This window comes from Rhodamnia argentea, chromosome 9 (genome assembly GCF_020921035.1).
Source record: "Rhodamnia argentea isolate NSW1041297 chromosome 9, ASM2092103v1, whole genome shotgun sequence".
NCBI lineage: Eukaryota > Viridiplantae > Streptophyta > Magnoliopsida > Myrtales > Myrtaceae > Rhodamnia > Rhodamnia argentea.
The window spans coordinates 14,576,244-14,596,802 of record NC_063158.1 but is presented as its reverse complement, the minus strand read 5'-3'; the positions used below and the strand labels follow the sequence as shown (position 1 = coordinate 14,596,802).

Below are 20,559 nucleotides of genomic sequence, written 5' to 3'. Positions count from 1 at the left end.
ATCGCCAAATAGAACGCGGGCTATTGATTCGGTTGATACGAAGATAAAATTTATCATATTTCGAAATGGCGAAAAACCATCTCCGTGTCTTGTGCTGATCCCACGTAATTTTAATAGAAAATTTTTAATTCAAGGATTTTTGCGTACAGCTAAACCTAAATCCGAAAATTATAATTTAAGAAAAAAATTAAGACAGAGAAAGCTAAAGTCCAGAGGAAAGGGAGATGCGTCATCATGGAATCATTGCTTTTTCTTTGGTGTAATGAATAATTTTGTGATATTCTTCCCATAATCTTCATGGCGTTTGGCAAGAATCGACTAAAACGCTACATCAACAGTAATGATAACCGCGAACCAGTCACTTCCTATAATCTCCCGACGGTCCGGATGCCAGTGGCGGCCGAAGCGGGAGCGGCGGCCGGAGCAAAGAAGGAGGTGGAGCTGCCACTGCCGCCACAGACCTGTCCTTTCGGAACTTGAACAGACAAAGCATCCCGGAAGCGAACAACAGAGCGACGCCGGTGATTCCGCACACGATGCTCGCCACCAAGAGGGCGCCTCTCACGTGACTTCTCCTCCCTCTTCGCCCTTCCACGCTGCCGCCGTATCCTCCTCCTCGCAGCCACGGGTTGTTGCTTGAGTTCGCCGCGGTGGGGATCGTCATCGCCGGAGACGACGATGCGGACGAGTCAGAAGAGGACGGCGACGGCGGTGGGGAGGCCCCGAAGAAGGACGCCATCTCCGGGGACGGCTTCGCTCCGGCCGGCGGCGGATCCTGGCACTGCAGCCCGTGATCGGAGGGTCGCAATTCTCTGGCTTCCGATTGAGTAAAGCCGGTGGAGAAGAGGACGCACAGAGCGAGAAGGACGAAAATTCCTCCGGAGGACGCCATCTCCCTCTCTCACTCTCGCAAAAATTATGCATGGATCCTTGGAGTTCTTCTAGTCTGTACTGCACTTATGGAGCGTGTCGACCAAGGAACAACGATGATACTGTTCTCTGCCTAAAGTTTTCATACATGCTCGCTAACAAAAAAAAAAAAAAAGATAATAATTACGGATTTACCGGTGCTTTTTTGTTTTTTTTTTTACCAGGGATCTTTTACCGTGTAGTAAGAAAAAAATCATGTGATATTTTTTTATAACCGCGAGGGGGAACCCCTGCGGGCCCCGACTTGCGTCATTTGCGACGGATAAAATCCCTCGTGTGATGTTATAGGACGACCCTTACCTTCGCAACACCCGAGTGATGTTTTCCTTTTTAAGTACCCAACAGCAAAAATATTCACATCATTTGGACTCCATTTGTTTCTCGAAAAATAAGTAATTTGAAAAATATTTTGCCAAAAATGATCGTATGTATCGCTTATAAAAAAAAAAATTAGTCGACGAAAGATGTTTTCTTTACCGACGACAATTTGTGTCTAAATACTTGCTTAGATAATGAAATTTTTTGTTTTTTGCTCATGCATTTTTGTAAGCGATATAAGCGATTATTTTTTGAGAAAATTGTTTTCAAATAACTCGTTTTTCACGAAATGAACGGAGTCTTGTAGGTCACAATAAAAACATCTTGATGAATGTAATCTTGCTTGTTAATTAAACCTCGCCATCTCTTTTCGAGATTGGATCCCATATGCAATGACTTGCTTTTAAACGGGCTCACCTTTGGAGGATACTAGTCTCTTTTTTTGGGTTCTCAAAGGCGGCTGGTGGTAGTGCCCTTAGGAGAAGAAATTACCAAAAAAATCCTAAACTTATTAAATTTGTGCCAATTCAGTCATAAACTTTTTGATTTAGCCAATTGTGTCTTAATCCTTTTTGATAATTTGTTAATTTAGTCTCAAACCTTTTAATTGTAACAATTTATCCTAAATTTTTTTACGATTTATCAATTTAGTCATAAATATTTTTACGATTTGCCAATTTAGTCATTCATGTTAATTTTGGTAAAAAATTACAAGCATGACAATCTAGTTAGTGCCGGTCGTTCTATGTAGTATGGTGGACTCCAATGTGGCCAATTTTTTTTTAATTTTTTAACAATTTGTCTGAATTTTTTATTTCTTTTCTTTATCTTTTTTTCCAGCTAGTCGACCCTCGCCTGGTCTAGGGAAGGGCTACCCTCAATTGGGGCAAGGGTCATCATGCCAAGGTTGAATAAAAAAATGAAGAAGAAAAGAAGAAAATAAAATGAAAATATGAAAAATAAAAATAATTATAAAATTATAAAAATTGTCGGCATCGGGACCGACCGTTCACATAGAACGGCTGTTAATCGATGGCCAGAACGATTAAAATGGAAAATGGCCAATACATTCAGGAATAAAATAGCCAAATAGAAGGGGATGTGGCTGAATTGGCACGAATGCAATAAATTATGACTTTTGGGGTACTTTTCCCTCTCCTAGGATCAATAAGAAAAACAAGTGTTGTTTATCAATAAACCGATTTCCATTTCTATTTGATAAAAGGATTTGAACCATTTAATTCGACTAATTTTTCAAAAAATTAATTTGCGAAAACCTCTTTAATTACCATTGTATCTATATGTTTAGGGATAATTTTAAAAAAAGGCCCCAAATGCTCTTATTTTCTCAAATAAGGATTTGAAATGAACTTTGTTTCACATAAAGGATCAAAGTACTCTCATTGTATCAAAAAGGATCTCGAATTGCACATTATTTCAAATAAGGGCCCAAAATGATTATATTAGTCTTAAAAAAGGGCATAAGTTACTTTAGTTAGGAGTATTTTATTAATTTACTATTTTATTTTATTTTCCTTTTTCTGTTTTTTAAGATATTTTGAAAAAAAATTGAAAAAAATAAAATAAAACAAAGAACACAAGCAAGAGGTTAGGACCTCCCACTTGCGGCCGCCACCTCACCACCGATGAGGTAGTGACTATGGTAGTCGGGGTCGCTAGCCCTCGCCGGGCGGCGGCCACAAGCGGAAGGTTAGTTCTCCCGCCTATTTACTTCTTCTTCTTCTTTTTAAATTTTTTGCGTTTTTTTGTCTTAATTTAATTTTAACAAAAAATTAGGTTAAATTTATATTTTTACAAAAATGCCCTTGATCGGTCGGAAAATTTGGCCAACCAAGAAAGTCGAGCCCTTATTTGAAATAATCATAGCCACTTTATGTAATTTTTTGAGATAATAATGATACTTTAGGCTCTCTTTTTTAAATAAAGTGCACTCTAAGCCTTTATTTATTTGAGATTTGGAGCCCCTTTTCTGAATTTTCCCATATGTTTATGAAAATTTTAGAGAAGTGAGATTGGCTTAGCGGGCTCGAGGCCGCTGTATTCTTGGGTTGCGTTTGGCTCCTCCTCTCTCGTAAAACCCTCGATAACTCTCTCTCCAGTTCTCTCTCTATCGGAGCTTCACTTCCCTAGCTGAAAATGCCGCCTAAAGCTGCGAAATCGAAGGAAGCACCGGCGGAGCGGCCGATCCTCGGCAGATTCTCGTCTCACCTCAAGATTGGCATCGTACGCTTCTCCCTCCTCTTCCTCTTGCTCGCTTCCCTGCTTGTTCTCGCTTGCTTCGATTCCCCCTCGCAAGAAGCTTGGAGGAACGAGGGTTTTTCGACGTCGATTGATCGGAGATTTGCGATTCTTGTTGTAGTTAGAGCTTGCCGTTGCGTGCGATTTCTGGGCGATCCGGTTTGCTGGGGGATCTCGTCTTTGCTTTTGCTCCTCCTTTTATTCTTCTACTGTGCTGTCGGCTTATGATTGCTTAAATCTTCATTCCTTTCTTGCTATGTATCCGCGGTTCATGGATTTATGGGTATAAAGAGTTGTCATTTCTGGCGAGCTGCTGTTCCCTCTGTATTGATAATCATGTTAGTTTTTCATGTTTATGGAGTTTTCTTTGTTTGTTTCATTACTAGTTTGTGCCGATTTTTGCTTATTGACTCGATGATTTTAGGCCACATTGCGCTGCAGTCATAACTTATCCGTGCTTCGCGGTTCTTGGTCTTTTTAAAGAATGTTAGAAAGGTGCCGGGATGACTGCTCAATATTATCTTCGCAAAAAGCTTCTCCCCTCATTCACCTCTCCTTTCCTTTTTACCCAATTCTTTCTTTAGAAAGGTGCAGCGAGTACTTCTTTGCAAGTCGAATGGTAGTCCAATTAATTTCGAAATGATTGTTTCTCCTGAAATGAAAACGTGACATAAGTCTCCTACCTGATTGGATTACCTTATAGAACTGTTGGATGGAATATTTTAAGAGATGGTACAGCATAGAGTGAAAAGAATTAAAGAAAAACACTAGAATGCAAGGTTCGAATTTCAGTCATTTTTCACATGCATTGACTCGATCAAGGGATCCGTGTGTCCATATGCTAAAATTATCCTTTATAGACTTGATCCCCCTTTAACTGTACAAGCAATTTGAGCTCAGAATAACTGGAAGTGTAGAAGACTATTTATATGTATGTATACTTATATGCAATGTACAAGAGTTTAGATCTTGAGGACCGGAGGTAATATTTTGCAGTCTAGATACTAATATGATACCATCTTATGAATTTTTGGGGGTTTATTACTTGTCATGCTTAACTACTTTGCCGCTTTATTGTCAGGTTGGATTACCAAATGTTGGCAAATCAACGCTCTTTAATACCCTCACAAAACTAGCTATACCGGCAGAGAATTTCCCCTTTTGCACCATCGAGCCAAATGAGGCCCGAGTGAATATCCCAGACGAGCGGTTTGAATGGCTTTGCAAATTGTACAAGCCAAAAAGTGAGGCAAGTCACTTTACTTTGTGTGCTTCTTGGTCAGACTATGTAATGTGATGCTGATACTTATCAATTAATATCATTATACTCGTGATGGATGGTCCATGGGTTTTCTCTCTTTGGAGATCTGATTGAGTGTCGTTTCTATTCATCCGTTTTTCAACTTGGTGAAGCTGCCATTCAGTAGCTCTAGTGATGCCAGTGAAAGATTCCCTGTACTCTTATTTGGTCAAAGCAATGCAGTCGGAAGCCTGGATGTGCGCAGGAGTATTGGAACAGAAGAGAACTAACATATGACAGATGCGGCATTCTTTTGGTAGGAGAATGGCATACTATGACCATCTTTGACAAACAATTCTGTGTGGAGAGCACTTTAGATTTGTACATCTGGCAACTTATAACTGTGTGAACATTCTTAAATCCACAAGCCAATTAATTCATCACTTCAACTTTGAGACTACAAACGGTTTATCCCTGCCACTGAATTACATTTTTTGCATGTCTTATTTGCCAATACCATGATCAAGCATCAACATATGGCATTGTATCAACTGGATCCCTTTTGCAATGGGGATGCATTCCACTGTGTTTCCAAGCAGTTTGATGCTTAAGTTCAACTGGAAATGTTAGAAGGGAAGTTTCAATGCCCTAAGAAGGGGACTGTGAGCATAGTTCTTGCTAATTTAATGGCACAGAGAATGCTTGCTAAACTTTTCTAGCTAAAAGCCCTTGGAGAATCTTGTTCAATTTGACGTACTTGACTACTTTGTGATCTTTACTTCATGGAGGATGGAAGGTAAGTCTCTCACCCAAATAAAACATCATGGCTAGATAAAGATTTAGTTGCTGGGTCTGGCTCAGTAGATCTTGGGGAAATATAAAGAAGAATAGTGGACGATTTTCCTGTGTATTTAGGGATAAGATGGCCCCAAGTGAGTTGCTACTGATGTTTTTCCAGTGGTGAAGTGAGAACGTATAGGGGAGTCTCAATTTTTTTTTTTTTTGAGAATTTGTGGAAGGCCGAAACCTTTTGACATTCAACTGGAATTGTTGTTGTACTAAGATTTATTGCTTTGGAACTTGGTTGAGGATGTATACTTGCTCTGTGCTAACTGAACAAGAGAGCCGTTAAACAAAACCTGTTTCTCATGTACTTGGCTCTCAATCCATATTTGGCCAATGAGATGCAGCTCTGGGTAAAAAGTTGGCTGTTTCACTATCGGTTCAACGATGATTCTGGTTATTGCCATGGCTCAGATCAGTATCTCTAGGTTGAAAATTACATCAGTGACCTTTCATTATTAAAAAGTTTCTCTCAAGCTATTTATGAACAACTGAGATCCCCTTGTAAAGGCCTACCTGCACGCTACATATTTACCATGCCAAGATCAATGACCATTTTCAAAGGAATTATTATTTGCTGCGGTATAATTGTTGCAGATGCGTCAGGTAGCTCATCCATAAATTTGCAAGTGATTTGTTTCACAGAGATAGTGAATTTACTTAGAGCATCGCAAAGCCTTTGCATTTAGCATGGGGTGAGGGGAGTAGTCACAAGTGATGCCAAACTTGTATTCGTATCTGAACAATATTGTGACTATAGTTTTTGTGGGAGGATAATTGATGACTGGTGTGTCCCCCTTGTGGGTTTAATGACTGTTAAATACCAGTATTTGAGATTCTCGACTCTAATTCATAATGTGGTTGTGTGTGATCAAGAAATCGTGTTTCCAGCAATCCACTTCCCAGCCCATTCTGCTAGGGATAAATATCTGTTTCGATAACTATGGGAGATTAAATTGTAGATCTTTGAAAATGACTTTCACAGCTGTTATTTAACGTGATACTGTTAATTAATGCAGGTCCCAGCTTTCCTAGAAATCCATGATATAGCTGGGCTAGTCAGAGGAGCTCATGAAGGTCAAGGCTTGGGCAATAGTTTCCTTTCCCACATCCGTGCAGTCGATGGGATTTTTCATGTTCTTCGTAAGACTCTCGAAGTTGTGTTTGCCATCATCTTTGTCCTGTAGAACATGACTATGTGTTGTTGGATTATGATTTTTACATCAATTGTACTTCTTTGCAGTTATTTATGTTCTCAATGATCAGTAGAAATAATTGAACGGCAAAATTAATGTGGAGAAGCACAAAATGATCTGATTTTTATCTCTCTTGGCCACAAGCATCTCCTTATTATTGTATAATTTCATTTAGATCTGTTCGTCTAGAGTTATGGTTGACATTTGTGTGATGCATCAGAAGTCGATAGGTTTTTGCTCCATTTTCCTGGATGATATGGTGAAACAATCTAAAGCTTGGTTGGATGGCTATGGTTTTTCAGTTCTAGTTGTAGCTTTTAGCTTTTGGCTCAATCTTTGATTCATTAGATTTAATATTTAGAAGTTCTTGATCTTGAAAATGTTCTGGAAGTTACTACAGGAAATAGTATAAACATTGACAAAAGCATCTTATGCTCTCAACTTCCACTATCAAAGCGTAATTTTGGCCTTTCACTTTTGTCAATGCTAAAAAGCGATAACCTAAAAGAATGAGCACAAAAGTTTGTTGGAGCAACCTTTTGCTTTGGCTTTACATGTTAGCTTTTTATTGTCTTTGATGCCGGATGGCCATGCATCAAAGAAATGAGAGTGACTATCCATATCAGCACTGCAATGACTGTAATTTTAGTTGGGGAAGAGCTCTGTGCATGTTTGTTTATCGCTGGGGCTTTTTCTTATCTGAGATGTTTGCAAAACTTTACTATTGTTTTTAGGTGCCTTTGAGGATCCGGACATTATACATGTTGATGACTCGGTTGATCCTGTTAGGGATCTAGAAGTTATTAGTGCTGAATTACGACTAAAGGTGAGTTCAGATAAATATGATCCAGACCGTCTACTGTAATTTTCCATAAATTATGCTGTTCTTGAGGATTGGATTTTTGCTATGGGCATGACATCTTTTGGCCTTCGTGGTTCCTGCAACCATAATGATTCTTTTGTAGTAAACTTGGGAGGGGAGGATCCTTCTTCGAAAACAATTTCATCAGAGTGGCCATAAGGAGGTGCTGACCCCTATAGGAAAGCCATTTATGAGGCATGGTATTCAATATCTAACGTAGCATTGTTGAAGAAAAAGTTAATGGAAAAGAGATCGAGGTCCTTAATAAGTACAATCACTCTGTACCCCTTCAAATTGTCTTGCTCTCCTCTGCCTCTGCATTTTGTAACTTGTAAGAGGGATGATCATCTCTTTGCGGCTTCACGAATTAGCTGACTATAAGAATTGCCACTGCATGTTCTTAAGAAATTCAATCAGTGGTCTCTGGATCTACACCCATGCATAGTGGCACTTATTAAGGGATCTTGATGTGGAATTGTAAGAAGGATCTCCATATGTCACTGCATGTTAACTGTTTCCCTATCTTGGATGACTATGGTCAATATATGGAGGATCAGGACATGTCATGTTTAGCCTATTTCCACTAAATGCATAGGAGTTCTACCGCTCATTCATTTTCCCATTTTTTAGGCCACAGATTTCCGTACAGGGAAAGTGCACTTTGGGAGTGACTCTTTTGCATATTAAGATTCTCTAAAAGCCTATGAATTTGTGGCTTTGCACATTAAAAAGAAAAGGCACTGGATGTAACATGTTCCGATGGCTTGACAGAAAGTTTGGACGTGAGTGAACCTAATCAAGATAAGCATTCTTTGGTTCACTTTGTTTGAAATCATTTTAATTAATGTATTGTCTGTCGGGCATGGGAAAAGAAAGCAATTTGCTAGATAATTAGACGAGTAGTTACATTTAAAGAGGGTAGTGTTGCAAGTGTGCTTGTGTTTACAAGGTTTTATTCAAGAGGACGTGTTTGCATAATATCATCAAGTCACGGGGGCCTAGTTGGGTTACATGATTCAACCTTGACAAATATCTAACTAGCTAAACGGCTTTCTAAAGCCATTGCTTTTACTAAGCTATTAGTTAAAGGAATGTACTTCTGCATATGTGGATGGTATCCATCATAATCCATTGGTTTTTCAAGCTAGTCAAGGCTCCTTAAAAAATTGCTTCATTAAGAGATACAGGTTCACTTCCCCAGGTCCTTCTAGTCAGGCGCATATGTGCTTCACTGCACTTGCATCCTAGTCAGCTTTGTCAATTCCACATGAGGTGGGCAATAAATTTTCAAAATATGGCCCTGTACATCGTAGAAGAGGGATACCTGCAGCTACATACAATTTGCTTAGCTGTAGAGGACACGATTTACATATGAGAGGGGGAGTTGGGGTGCCCCGCAGAGAGAGGGGGGGGATGGTTGGTGGTGTTGGAGTTGCACAATGAATTCCAAACCTCTAGGTATGTCATGATTTGATTAATAAATCAAACCTTTAGGCATGTCACGCATCTCTTCACACTACAGTTTCCTGAGTAACACACATGAGAGAAATTGCATCACACATTCCAAAGCAAAGATTTGTTTAATTCCTTCGATCTTCATTTACTGTAGAGTGCAATTAAAAAATCCTACTCCAAGTTGAACAGGACACATATTTCAATATATGAAATCCTACTTCAAACAGGAATAAGAAACATATTATCCTATTCCACATGCAAAAGGAAATTTATGGAATCCAATCTGAATTGATAAGACTAATTATTCAAGTAGAACATCAATATTTGAACAAAGAGCAGGTTGTTTCATATAGTTGGCTGCATCACACACACACACACACACACATAGAGGGAGGGAGGGAGGAGAAAATGTCTTCCCTTGAGGAATTGATAGCACCTTTAGCAGCGCAATAAGAAAAGAAGGATTTCATCAATCCCTCTCTCTGCAGGAGCGGAAGAAGAGAGCTTTAGATTGAGGACGAATCTTGCGTTTCTATTTTATTGAAAATTGGCTTTAACTTGTACATTTTTTTTTTTTGGTAAGGTTAACTTGTACATTTTTGCTATAGTGGAAAATTGCATATGGATGTAAACGCCGAAATTGACATAGTTGATGATTTTTCTTGAATACGGGATCGCTTCTGGTTTTGAGAGCTGTTTCGTATATGGCTGTAGTTCTTTGTTCTTTTTCTGTAGATGGTTTTGCACCCCCTTTGGGTACCTTGTAGTAGGTTGAACTTTCCTATCAAAAAAATTAGAAATTAAAGAAGCAGCAGCAGAGGCTACCTTCTTTATCTAGGTGCGGCATTCTGGTGCGGAGAGTCCCATGTGTTTTTTCCTACTTTTCGATAGAATTGCAGTGGCATGATCATACGAGATGATTTTTTATTTGGCGTAATCCATATGGGCATTTTTTTGTTCAATAAGCCTTCTCTGGCTTTCAATGATAAAATATAATGAGATCAACTGAAGAAGTTCCTCTGATGCTAAATTGGTAATACCTCTGTCTTATTTTGGGAAGCACAGTTATTAGAGGATAAAGATTTCATCAGATTATATTTGCTTCATTATGCTTCTCGCTACCATGGCTCTCTTCTGGTTGTTCAATATTTACTATTTTTCCTGAACCCACCAAGATGGTGTTGTGAAGGATGTTGAATTTATGGAGAGAAAGATAGAGGATTTGGAGAAGAGCATGAAGAGGAGCAATGACAAGCAATTAAAGATTGAGCACGAATGCTGTATGAAGGTATGGCTTTACTTTTTCTTTTCCACAATTATTTGAACAGGCAAATTTTCTTCTGCAGTTCCTATCCTGTGTTGATGTGATATTTCAGTGCTCTGTGCTAGTCATATGTGAATCTGAAATGTCGGCAACGATGGACTTATTTCATATTAACTGTTTTCTCAGTTGATTTGATGTGGTTTGAGTAGCTCATGTTTGTATCTTTCCTCAATTTCTGTTCTTATTTACTGTGTCTCATAAATATTTGTAGTTATTGTTAAGAGTTATGACAGAGGATGTACAAATGCAACCCTCTCAAGTAGTGGAATGCTTTTTCAGTTACGCAGCTTCTGTTTTTTTATGTGTTTTCACTGTTAACTAGTAAAATGATGATACTCTACTCGGCGGCCTCCTTATGTATTTGAATTTTCATTACTTAGGGCAGAGAATGTGCCTTACAGATGCAATCATGTAGAAAAGGCATACGGCAAAGTTTTCATAACATTGATGTGCGATTTTTGGAAGTGCCTTCTGGAAAAGATGTTGGACCAAAAATAACATATTTTCGAATTTTCAGTACTTTGGGCAAGAGAATGTAACTTCGCAGAAGCAATCATGTGGAAAAGGCATACAGCAAAGTGTTCATTACCAATTGTTGTGCGATTTTAAAGGGCCTTCCGGAAAGAATGTTAGACTAAAAATAGGATATGCAACTAGAAGCGCTTATTTGGTTTGAAATCCTCGTTGGATTTGTGAAGATCAGATAGGAAGTTGAAGAGAAGATTCCAATATTTGGCGTTTGCAGGAGCTTGGTTTAAATCGAGCTTGATGACACAAGACATTTCATGTGGTTTTCTATATCTACTGGGAAATGGCTTATTGGAGGTTAAAGGACCAGGAGCTGCACATAGTTCTTGATTGGCATGATGTTTGTTTGCTCTTTGTATTAGAAATAAAGTTGTAAAAAAAATTTCAGCTCTAACATTCTGCTTGAAACTGGAATGCTCTGTTGGTGATTAATCTAGCTTCCTCAAATCTCCTCAGTTGCACTTGGTGTGGGAAATGTTCCCTAGAAGTCTCAGATGTTGATTTGTAATGTTACTTTGTCGTTCAACTGCATACCAAATCATGTTTTGGCATTTTGTATACTTCACGCATTCATGTGAAGAATAATCTCTTGTAGGTTCTCCAGGATGCGATTTGGTGCCCTATTTTGGCCTCTTTGCTTTAAAATCTTATGTTGGTACAGAAGCAGAGCATAGATATTGCATGTTGCATGATATCTTACGCTAGTAAGGTTGAGACGTTCTTCCTTACTAGATGGTAGGGGTGGGTTATTTCCTTTTTTTGGGTTTTGGTGGGTTCAAGTGAAATAGGAGTGATGGGGAGGAGGATTGTATTGTTGGTGAATATGAACGTTACTTAGGCTGTGCATCCTCTTTGCAAGTAACTGGTCTACTGAGACATTATGCTAGTACAAGAATGCTGGAGTATCAAAACTTCTCCATTTTTCTCATATGTTACATGACATTTTTGGGGATTATATTAGCTAATCTATGAAAAACCTTTCAGTTTTCTTGACTTTAGACTCCTGACTTTCAAGAAGTCCACCATGATAGCTTCAACGATTTTATGATTTAACTCAACTTTGGCAATACATCTTTTCACAAAAAACTGATCTACATACTTATTAAAAGATTTTCTATTATGCTACTTGACATTGTTGAAGATTATATAAGCTAAATTTATGGCAGTTTTCTTGACATTTCGATTCCTGACTATCAAGAAGTGCACCTTGATAGCTTCATCAACTTTATGATTTAACTCAACTTTGGCTATGCATCTTATTCACAAGAAACTGGTCTACATACTTTTTTTCTCTTCACAAAAGGATGCTCAAGTATTAAAAGTTTTCCTTTCTCTTGAACATTGACATTAGATGGTATTGGCTAAAATTATTGGAATCCTCCAATTACTATTAGCTCATTTTTTGACATTTGCATTCTGATTTCCAATGGGTCCAACTATGATGGCTTCATCAATCTTCACGCCAGTTATTAGTAAGCCTAATGGGGTAAAGTTTAGCGCGAAATGTATAAAGCATGTGAAATTTGTTGAGCATCGGTGTCCTTGCACAAGAATGGGTCAAAATATGGAGCCAGATGGCCCAAAGAAAAAGGTTGCATGGCTGCAGGATTAGTTAAGTGCACTTGTATTTTCACGTTTCTTCTCTTAGCTTTAACTTGTGACTAGATGCTGATTTCATTATTTGCGATGGACACCTCGTGAGTGTCAGTTTAGAACCACTTTACGTTCAATTGAGATGTTACAAATATCTAAAGGAAGCGGATGCTCTTCTTGACAGGTCAAGGCATGGCTAGAGGATGGAAAAGATGTTCGTCTTGGAGACTGGAAAGCTGCTGATATTGAGATATTGAATACCTTTCAACTACTTACAGCAAAGCCAGTTGTCTACTTGGTGAGTTTTAACAGATATCATGGCCTTAGCAGTGATGGGACATTATGTTTCACAACGCATGGCATATATTCCGTAGGTTTTTTTGGTGGTTGCTTTCTTCATCACTGCATTGGTGGGGTGCGAAACCCACTTACAGTTCTACAATTAAAAGAGATCAAAATGTCTTCATGAGGTAAGAGTGAAGTTGTAGGCCATGTCAGCCTCTGGTCAAGTGAAACTTGAATTCTCTTACTCTATTACTGACGAAACTCCTTAGATCCAAAGACCATTCTTCATAATTAGTTTCTCCATTGAACTGTTTAGCAAGATATCTTGGGTAAATAAACAGCTGAAATTTTCATGGTTAATTGTTTTGTGTAAGGTAGACCCTTAAGTATTGCTCTCCTACTGAGATTTTCCTCATGTTTGACTCTTGAGCGTGTCTCTGTGTGCTGCCAGGTTAATATGAATGAGAAAGATTATCAGAGAAAGAAGAACAAGTTTTTGCCCAAGATTCATGCTTGGTATGTTCGCCATATTTTGAGTCCAACCAATTTTGGGTCTCTAAGCCCAAAAGATTTGTGGGCTTCTTTTTCAATTGCAATATTTTATGCCCCCAACATTCTCCCCCTCGTCTCCCCAAACAAACCCCCCCCCCAATTTTCCTTCTTTTTTCCTCTCCTTCTCAATATGTTATCTGTGATTGGTGCATTTTTTTCTTTTTTGTATCAGTCAATATATGTGATAGGTCATACTTTCTACTGCCTGTGGATTGTAGACAGGCATTTTAGTCTGGTCCTATTGTAGCAAGTTACATTGCTTTGCAGGGTGCAGGAGCATGGAGCCGAAACAATAATTCCTTTCAGCTGTGTCTTGGAGAGAAACCTTGCTGATATATCGGAAGATGAAGCTGCAAAATACTGTGAGGAAAACAAGGTGCAAAGGTGAGTTTCTTTTCTCCTGATTAGGACATACGGCTTCTAAAATGATGAATTTGAACAAAGTTTTTCTTGGCTGTGGTGATGGAGTCGGCGGCGGTACAAGCAGTGTTGTGTAACTAATGTGTGCTTACCGTTACTCTATGTGCAAGTATTAGGTATAACTACTCTATTAAAATAATCGGAACTGCACTCTTACATATAATCTGAAGGAGCAAAATACAGAAAGTGGCAGAGTCTAACTAATTTTTAACCATTTTGTTGATGCATAATGCCACCTAGAAATTTCAAGCCCTGAATTAATGATCAAAGTGTCTCCTGATAGTTTATCTGCTAGAACTAGGAGAGATCTGAGAAGATTAACTCGCAACAATGGTTTCAAATAGGCTGCTTGGTTGCTTCAGCATCCTTTTCTTGATGATTTCCCTTTCTTCTTCTTTTCATATTTGGAATTTGACGTTGATGTATATTGACTTACGTAGTGAGTTGACTGTTCTGTAGGACTTATGCTATGGTTTGTTGGCTAGCTAATCGATGTTTATGTTGATGCTCAATCCCCTTTACTTGGACTAGTCTCTCTCTCATGATATGCTTTCCTTTCTCTGTGTTTTTTTCTATCCATCTTATTAAATGCTCATCTCAATCCCCTTTCCTTGCCATAGTTGTGAATTCCTCTTTTGGGAAAATTATACAAGAAAAATTGAATCAATCCTAAACAGCTTCACAATGGTTATTCTTCCACTCCAGTACCAAATGTTATCGACAGGTCTGGTTGCCATTCCCTCATTTGCATTAACTGGAGTACAAATGCTTGTCCCACGTCCTCCCAAGTTCCAAACAAAGGAAGAAACTTTTGTTCTTCGTTCATTGATGTCATTCATGACATATGCTCTCTGGATTGTGTTGTTTTGTAGCTTAAGAGGGACTGATTTTCGTTGGCAATATGAGAGAATTATTATAGCATGTGATTCACAAAATACCAGTGGCTTCAACCCCTCTCTTTGTTGATTCTTACTTTTGCTTTCGATGAGTTACTGTCGGGTGTCATGTTCACTAGGTGTCAATACTATGTTACTAGATTTTTCATGTGTCTTTCGACTTTGACCTTTTCTTTGGTTAGCCCATCATGAATAAATATAGAAATTTTGGTCTGAGTTTGGTTTTTTTTTTTTTTTCAGTGCCCTTCCGAAGATAATAAAGACAGGATTTTCAGCGATCAATTTGATATACTTTTTCACAGCGGGCCCAGATGAGGTAAGTGAATAAACCGACCAACAATGAACACAACCAAAAGTATCAGAAGATTTAAATTCTAGTCAATTAGAGAATCAACGAAGCTATATCTGTAAAAGTTTCCTGTTGTTGAATTAGATTAGCTTCTCGAGTTACGCCTTGTTGACAATCGCCTAATACGTTTCAAAAATTTTCTATGTCCGTATCTGTTGCTTGGTGGTCTCCTTGATAACAAACAACTTGGTAATGAGTTCAGGTTATGCTTGGGTTCTTTATGATGTTTTGGTCTACAAATTTAGGTTTTGGTGGCGCCTGCTTTATTGGGTATATAGCAAGGAGGGATATCTCTTGGAAGAAGCAGGGCATTAATAAAATCTTGGTTGACTATGATCTCTTTTAGTTTCACAAAATGGTTTGGCTGTCCTATGTGGTACCTTGAGTTTGGAAATCTTGTCTGGCTTGAGCAGCAGCTATGGAACAGAAGGGAAAAATGTGCAGGAAGGAGGCTCAAGGAACTGGAGGAAGTTTAGGAAGAAATAGGATATGATTTCCTGTTGTCCTAGCTTACATTATTTCCGCATCAGCATATACATCTACTTGAAAGAGTCTAGACGGATCTTCCTCTGACAATGGTGGTGTAGTGGCTGAAGTTGGGCATGAAAAGTTGGGACATTGTGGGATATAATAGCATGCACCTACTTGAGAGAATCCGAGGTGATGATATTCTGGCAGGTGCATTAACCAAAGTTTAGCATTGAAAAGTGGGTATATTTGATGGCTATTGAGTAGGATTAAATATTAAGGAGGTAGGTTTGTGGTTTAAAGTGAGTGATGAGTTTGTGAACCAGGTGCATCCGTACGGTCTTGAATCACGCATGACCATGGAAGCTTTTCCCTCCGTTTGTTGAGATAGTTGCATTAGCAAGGCCTATTTCTGGAAAATTGATGGTCTATGTAAATGCTTGTGCATTGTTTGTTGATCCTGATTTTTCTTTTTCCCTTTAGTCTTTGTTTTGGAAGAGTAGAGTGGGTAGGGAGAGCAAAGATGGAGAAAGAAAAGGGTGAAGTATTGGGACTCTCTTTTGTTGGGGAATACATTGAGAAAGCTGGGTTTTTTCGGTTAAGGTGCTCTAGGGAACAGATCCGGTGGAGACTGCAACCCAAGGAGTAACAAGAACTTGGCCGTGGACTTGAAAACCTGGGTATCACTGTTTTGACTGGTTCAATAATACTGCTTATCCTAGAGCATTTTACGATCCTATTGGGTGATAGTCGCAAAGTTGACAGATAAATCCCCAGAAAGAGGCTGGCCCAACTTAAATGTGAAAAATGGCGAGGGATTTCATTTCTTTGAGGCCCATCAAATTTGGTTCTCCCCAAACTTGAGAGGAAAGGAGGGGAATTGAAGCCAGATGACATCTTTGCCCTTGCCTTTGACCCACAAATTTTAAGGATAAATGCCATTCCCTTCAAATTTTCTTTTTCCTAAATAAAGTACTTTCATATCCAACACTTTCTTCACCTTTACCTTCTACCCCTTTCGAAACAACATCAAAGAAATTCTTTTTTCACCTTCATTTTCTTTACCCACCAAAAAGAATCCTTTCAAACACAATGTTAAGGTGCTCTCTACTTGTTCTGGTGGTGTTGATACCGCTTCAGGGTTTGTCGTCTTGCGTATAAAGGACATCTAGGATAGTTGGATGGCTAAGGTTGCTTTCTTTATTGGGATAGCAGTATTAAGAAAGACAATGGGGATAGTTTTCATGGGTTGGTGCTGTATGAATCTGAAGGCACGGGATCGTTCCACATATAATCTTTAAGACTTAGCATTTCTTAAGCAGGCCAGATTTGGGGATGCCAAAAGGCGTCAAGGAACTTCTGCCTTCTTGCAGTTCTAGTTTTCCTGACATCTACCTTAGTTATACAGTTCCTATTTTTGCGTTCGCTATATTGTGGCATGAAACTATGATGGACACATTTTTGTTTTGAAGGTCAAGTGCTGGCAGATCAGGAGACAGACAAAGGCTCCTCAAGCTGCTGGGACCATTCACACTGATTTTGAAAGAGGTTTCATTTGTGCTGAGGTAGTTCTTTCTCCTTACTTGTAAGAATAACCAGTGCTTTTTCTTTTCGATGTCTTCTCTTTACCTACCAGCCAATCCTCAGATGATTGCTGCGAGGTCATTACCAACAAGAAGAGTAGCCATAGAGTATCCCAGCGAAAGAACAAAAATCCCACATATATGTACTGTGGACTCCGTAAGGATAATGGACAGGCTAACAAGGATGTTTGAAGTAACTAAAAAGGAGTGTACACTGATTTTTTTTGCCTGTGAAATTTTGCTCGAGTCTGGGAGGAGCATAAAATTTATTCCTTAAGGAGAACTGTCAAGAAGTTTATTTTTGTTCTCAATGGTGTATTCTGAAGCTGGAGCCTTCCGCTTTTGCCTTTACTTTGTGGCTGCTGGTTAGAAGGGCCCATCATGTAATTCTCTATAGAGTTATCTTTTAAACTTTCCCTCATGAGTTCAATTTCACAGGGGAAACAGTATAGGATGTAAACTGGGACTTAACTTCAAATATTTTTGATTGCGAGTCCAAATCTCAACCCGGTTATATAGGATAGAAACGAGGAAAACAGAAAGAAATGGATGGCTTAAAGAATGAAATGTATAGAAACCTTTGTCTATTGTGATAAAACTATGTCAAGGAGGGTCTTTTAGGACAGATGGGCAGGTCACTTATTTTCTTTGATTTTCAAAATGTTGCAGGTTATGAAATTTGAGGATCTAAAAGAACTTGGGAGTGAAGCAGCTGTCAAGGTAGGTACCTGTTTTGTAATGTCTTCCGGTTGCCTCTTTAGTCATCTCCTGTCACCTCCTGAAAAATTTCCATAGCATGGATGATAGACCTGTTTGGAGATGAGACTTAAAGCTATGACATTTGGGAAATACACGCAAACCAACACAAACGCAGGGTTAGGCGATAGTCAAGGGCTTAGAGAAAAATTAAATCGATTTCTGGATTAATAGCTGTTGAAGTCAGAATGGTTCATATTCTTTTTGTTGTTCCTTAAATTGGTCACCTTGGATCAGTTGGGCGCCATCCGAGTGAATCAAGATATTGATCACGAAAGCACACGAGAGTGCACAAACAAGTGCCCAAACCCATGCATGATTTCCCTTTTCTTCTCCCCTCTCGGAATAGGGCCTACATGTGCTTTTATCTGACTGGATGGGACTTTTGTCGTCTTATTTAAGCCCTAATCAAGTTTGACTTGGGAAACGCAATACAAATTATTACCTATATGGCCCAACATACCGAGCTGCACTTGGATGTTGATATGTAAGTTTTCCTCGAATAAATTGCAGGCTGCAGGGAAGTACAAACAGGAGGGAAAAACATACATTGTTCAAGATGGAGACGTCATATTCTTCAAATTCAATGTTTCTGGTGGTGGCAAGAAGTGAAACATGTACCATTTGCTGCTTCACCCGTATTCTGTCTTGAAGAGACTGCTCTCATGATGTTGTTGGTTAGGCGGTCTCTTCTTGCTCCGATGAAATTATATTTTGATTTGTACTATTAACGGACGATGTGCCTGATTTTGGCTTCCGTGAAACACTCCAGTGCTTAGCAATCAAGTTGAAGAAATTCTCCAGTGCTTAGTAATCTAGTTAGCATCCACTTTTGAGAGCAGCTGTGAACGATGGTATCGGGGGGATTTTTTGTTTGGTTCCCTGGAGAGTTCTATTAGCGCAAGTGAGCTTTTTTTCTCACTACCATTATTCTTTCTTAATTTCGCGTGCTATGCATGTTGGCATCCGAGTTTTGCCTGCGTGCCATATACTCTTTTCTTTTCTTTTCAGAAAAAAAATAATCTCAGGAATTAAAATTGTCAATAACGACGAATTCGACTTCCGATCGAAAACCGTCAGCATTACATCGTTTTGCATTCATTTTTTTTCCACTAATCTTCTTGTGGACCTAACGATTAGGAACTTTTGGTATGAGAATCTCGGGCCCGACGGCTAAAAGTTTAGATCTCCGGGGATTCCAGAGAGCCTCAACAATCCAAACTGTGCTCGTTCAAGTATATAGTGTATGCACGTGTGGGAGGTTCACGAGTTCGCGAGTGTATATTTTTGTCTGTTTGTGCGTCGAACGGGCCTGTTCATGTGCTGGTGGTGAAGCTGTGAGTTGAGGTCAGGAATCAGGATGGGGTTAGGCGTGAGGTCGGAAGAGCGAGGGAGTTTGTCCTCTCTCATTCTTCAATTCAAGGTAGAATTTGTGCTTTGTTTCGTTTGTTTCGATTCCTTCGTCGAGTTCCAAGTGCGACCCCGGAAAATGAATTCCCTAATCTAATAAAAAGAAAATGTTTTTGTGAAAAATAATTTTCTGGAAAGAATTTTCTTTTATTAATAATTTTCTCCGAAACAAACACGTCATAAGAATATATTTTCTCTTATGCATGGTTCACTTTGGAAAATTGCACGAGTATTTTCTTTTCTTTGAGTTTCTGTTTACCGCACACGGGGTCCTATACCGAGACTTAATGGCAAGGTCTTGTATGAATTCTGCCAGATACAACTGCCGTTATTTTTTTTGCAGTACTTTATTCGCTTCACTATTGATTGATTTAATTTTTATTGCATGATATATGTTTGGATTAATATCATGAAAAATCTCAAGCTAGTACATCTGTGACAAATTATCCCAAAATAATTTTTTCACCACAAAAAATCCGAACTAGTATAAGCGTGACAGATTTTATCATCCGTTTAATTTTACAGTCAAATTGTTGAGTTTGATGAAACGTATCAATTGACGGGTGTACCAGTTCAGGGTTTTACCCTCCATTTGTCATAGATTTACTAGTTTTGAGTTTTTCGTGATAATAATTCAATTTAATAGAAACCAATTGAAGGTAAATTTGTCACGTGTACTAATTTAGGATTTTTGGTTGAAGTGTCCAAAAAAATCTTAAACATTTCGCTTTGGTGTCAATTAAGTTCTAAACCTTTCGGTTGTGCCAATTTAGTTATAAATCTTTTGCATTTATGCCAATTAAGTCCATTTAAACAATTTTAGCCAAAAAATAACCGACATGGAGGCCAGTCATCCTACGTCGCCCTTGCCCGCACTAACGTGGACATATTTAAATATTTTTTAATATTAAAAAAATATTTTTATATTTTCTTTGTTTTTTTTTTTTTTTTACAAAGGGCCGACAATCCTAGCTAGTACTAGGCAAGGGCCTTGACGCCCTTGTCGACCAAAGAGAGGGTTGCGAGCCCTCTCCTAGACTTGGGCCAAGCAAGGGGGCGGCAACCCTCGGCGGCCCTAGACGCAGGCACTTGCTACGGGTGATGGCTGTGATGCCCTTGCATGACCCAAATTTGGGAGAGGGCACCGCGGACCTTGTCCAATGCTGGCGAGGGTCGTGAGCTCTCTATCCAAAAAAAAAAAAAACATTATTAAAAACTATATAGAAATATAAAAAATATTTTAAAAAAATTCACATCGGCGTCAATCGTACCACGTAGAATTACCGATGTCC

General features: G+C 38.8%; 2 protein-coding genes and 1 long non-coding RNA gene across 3 annotated transcripts; 2 read left to right on the top strand and 1 right to left on the bottom strand.

Moving 5' to 3' along the window:
- Positions 1 to 208: 208 nt before the first annotated feature.
- Positions 209 to 974, bottom strand: LOC115756666. The gene has a single exon (XM_030696526.2). The coding sequence runs from the start codon at positions 890 to 892 to the stop codon at positions 359 to 361; it is 534 nt and encodes a 177-aa protein (XP_030552386.1). The 5' UTR covers positions 893 to 974; the 3' UTR covers positions 209 to 358.
- Positions 975 to 3,274: 2,300 nt separating this feature from the next.
- Positions 3,275 to 18,778, top strand: LOC115756663 (obg-like ATPase 1). Its single transcript, XM_030696520.2, has 12 exons — positions 3,275 to 3,492; positions 4,589 to 4,756; positions 6,610 to 6,733; positions 7,521 to 7,612; positions 10,293 to 10,391; positions 12,733 to 12,846; positions 13,285 to 13,349; positions 13,653 to 13,769; positions 14,942 to 15,017; positions 16,991 to 17,083; positions 17,771 to 17,821; positions 18,371 to 18,778. The coding sequence occupies exons 1-12, from the start codon at positions 3,406 to 3,408 to the stop codon at positions 18,467 to 18,469; spliced, it is 1,185 nt and encodes a 394-aa protein (XP_030552380.1). The 5' UTR covers positions 3,275 to 3,405; the 3' UTR covers positions 18,470 to 18,778.
- Positions 7,810 to 8,379, top strand: LOC125316553. The gene is made up of 2 exons (XR_007199684.1): positions 7,810 to 7,872; positions 7,906 to 8,379. It is a non-coding gene; the product is annotated as an uncharacterized LOC125316553 (long non-coding RNA).
- Positions 18,779 to 20,559: the final 1,781 nt, after the last annotated feature.

What these genes read in the sequence shown, in the direction of transcription:
- LOC115756666 (XM_030696526.2), bottom strand. Translation starts at nt 892, where the DNA reads ATGGCGTCCTCCGGAGGAATTTTCGTCCTTCTCGCTCTGTGCGTCCTC.
- LOC115756663 (XM_030696520.2), top strand. Translation starts at nt 3,406, where the DNA reads ATGCCGCCTAAAGCTGCGAAATCGAAGGAAGCACCGGCGGAGCGGCCG. An exon ending in CTCACCTCAAGATTGGCATC is followed by an intron (nt 3,493 to 4,588) that starts GTACGCTTCTCC and finishes CTTTATTGTCAG; the next exon opens with GTTGGATTACCAAATGTTGG. An exon ending in GAGGTTTCATTTGTGCTGAG is followed by an intron (nt 17,084 to 17,770) that starts GTAGTTCTTTCT and finishes AAAATGTTGCAG; the next exon opens with GTTATGAAATTTGAGGATCT.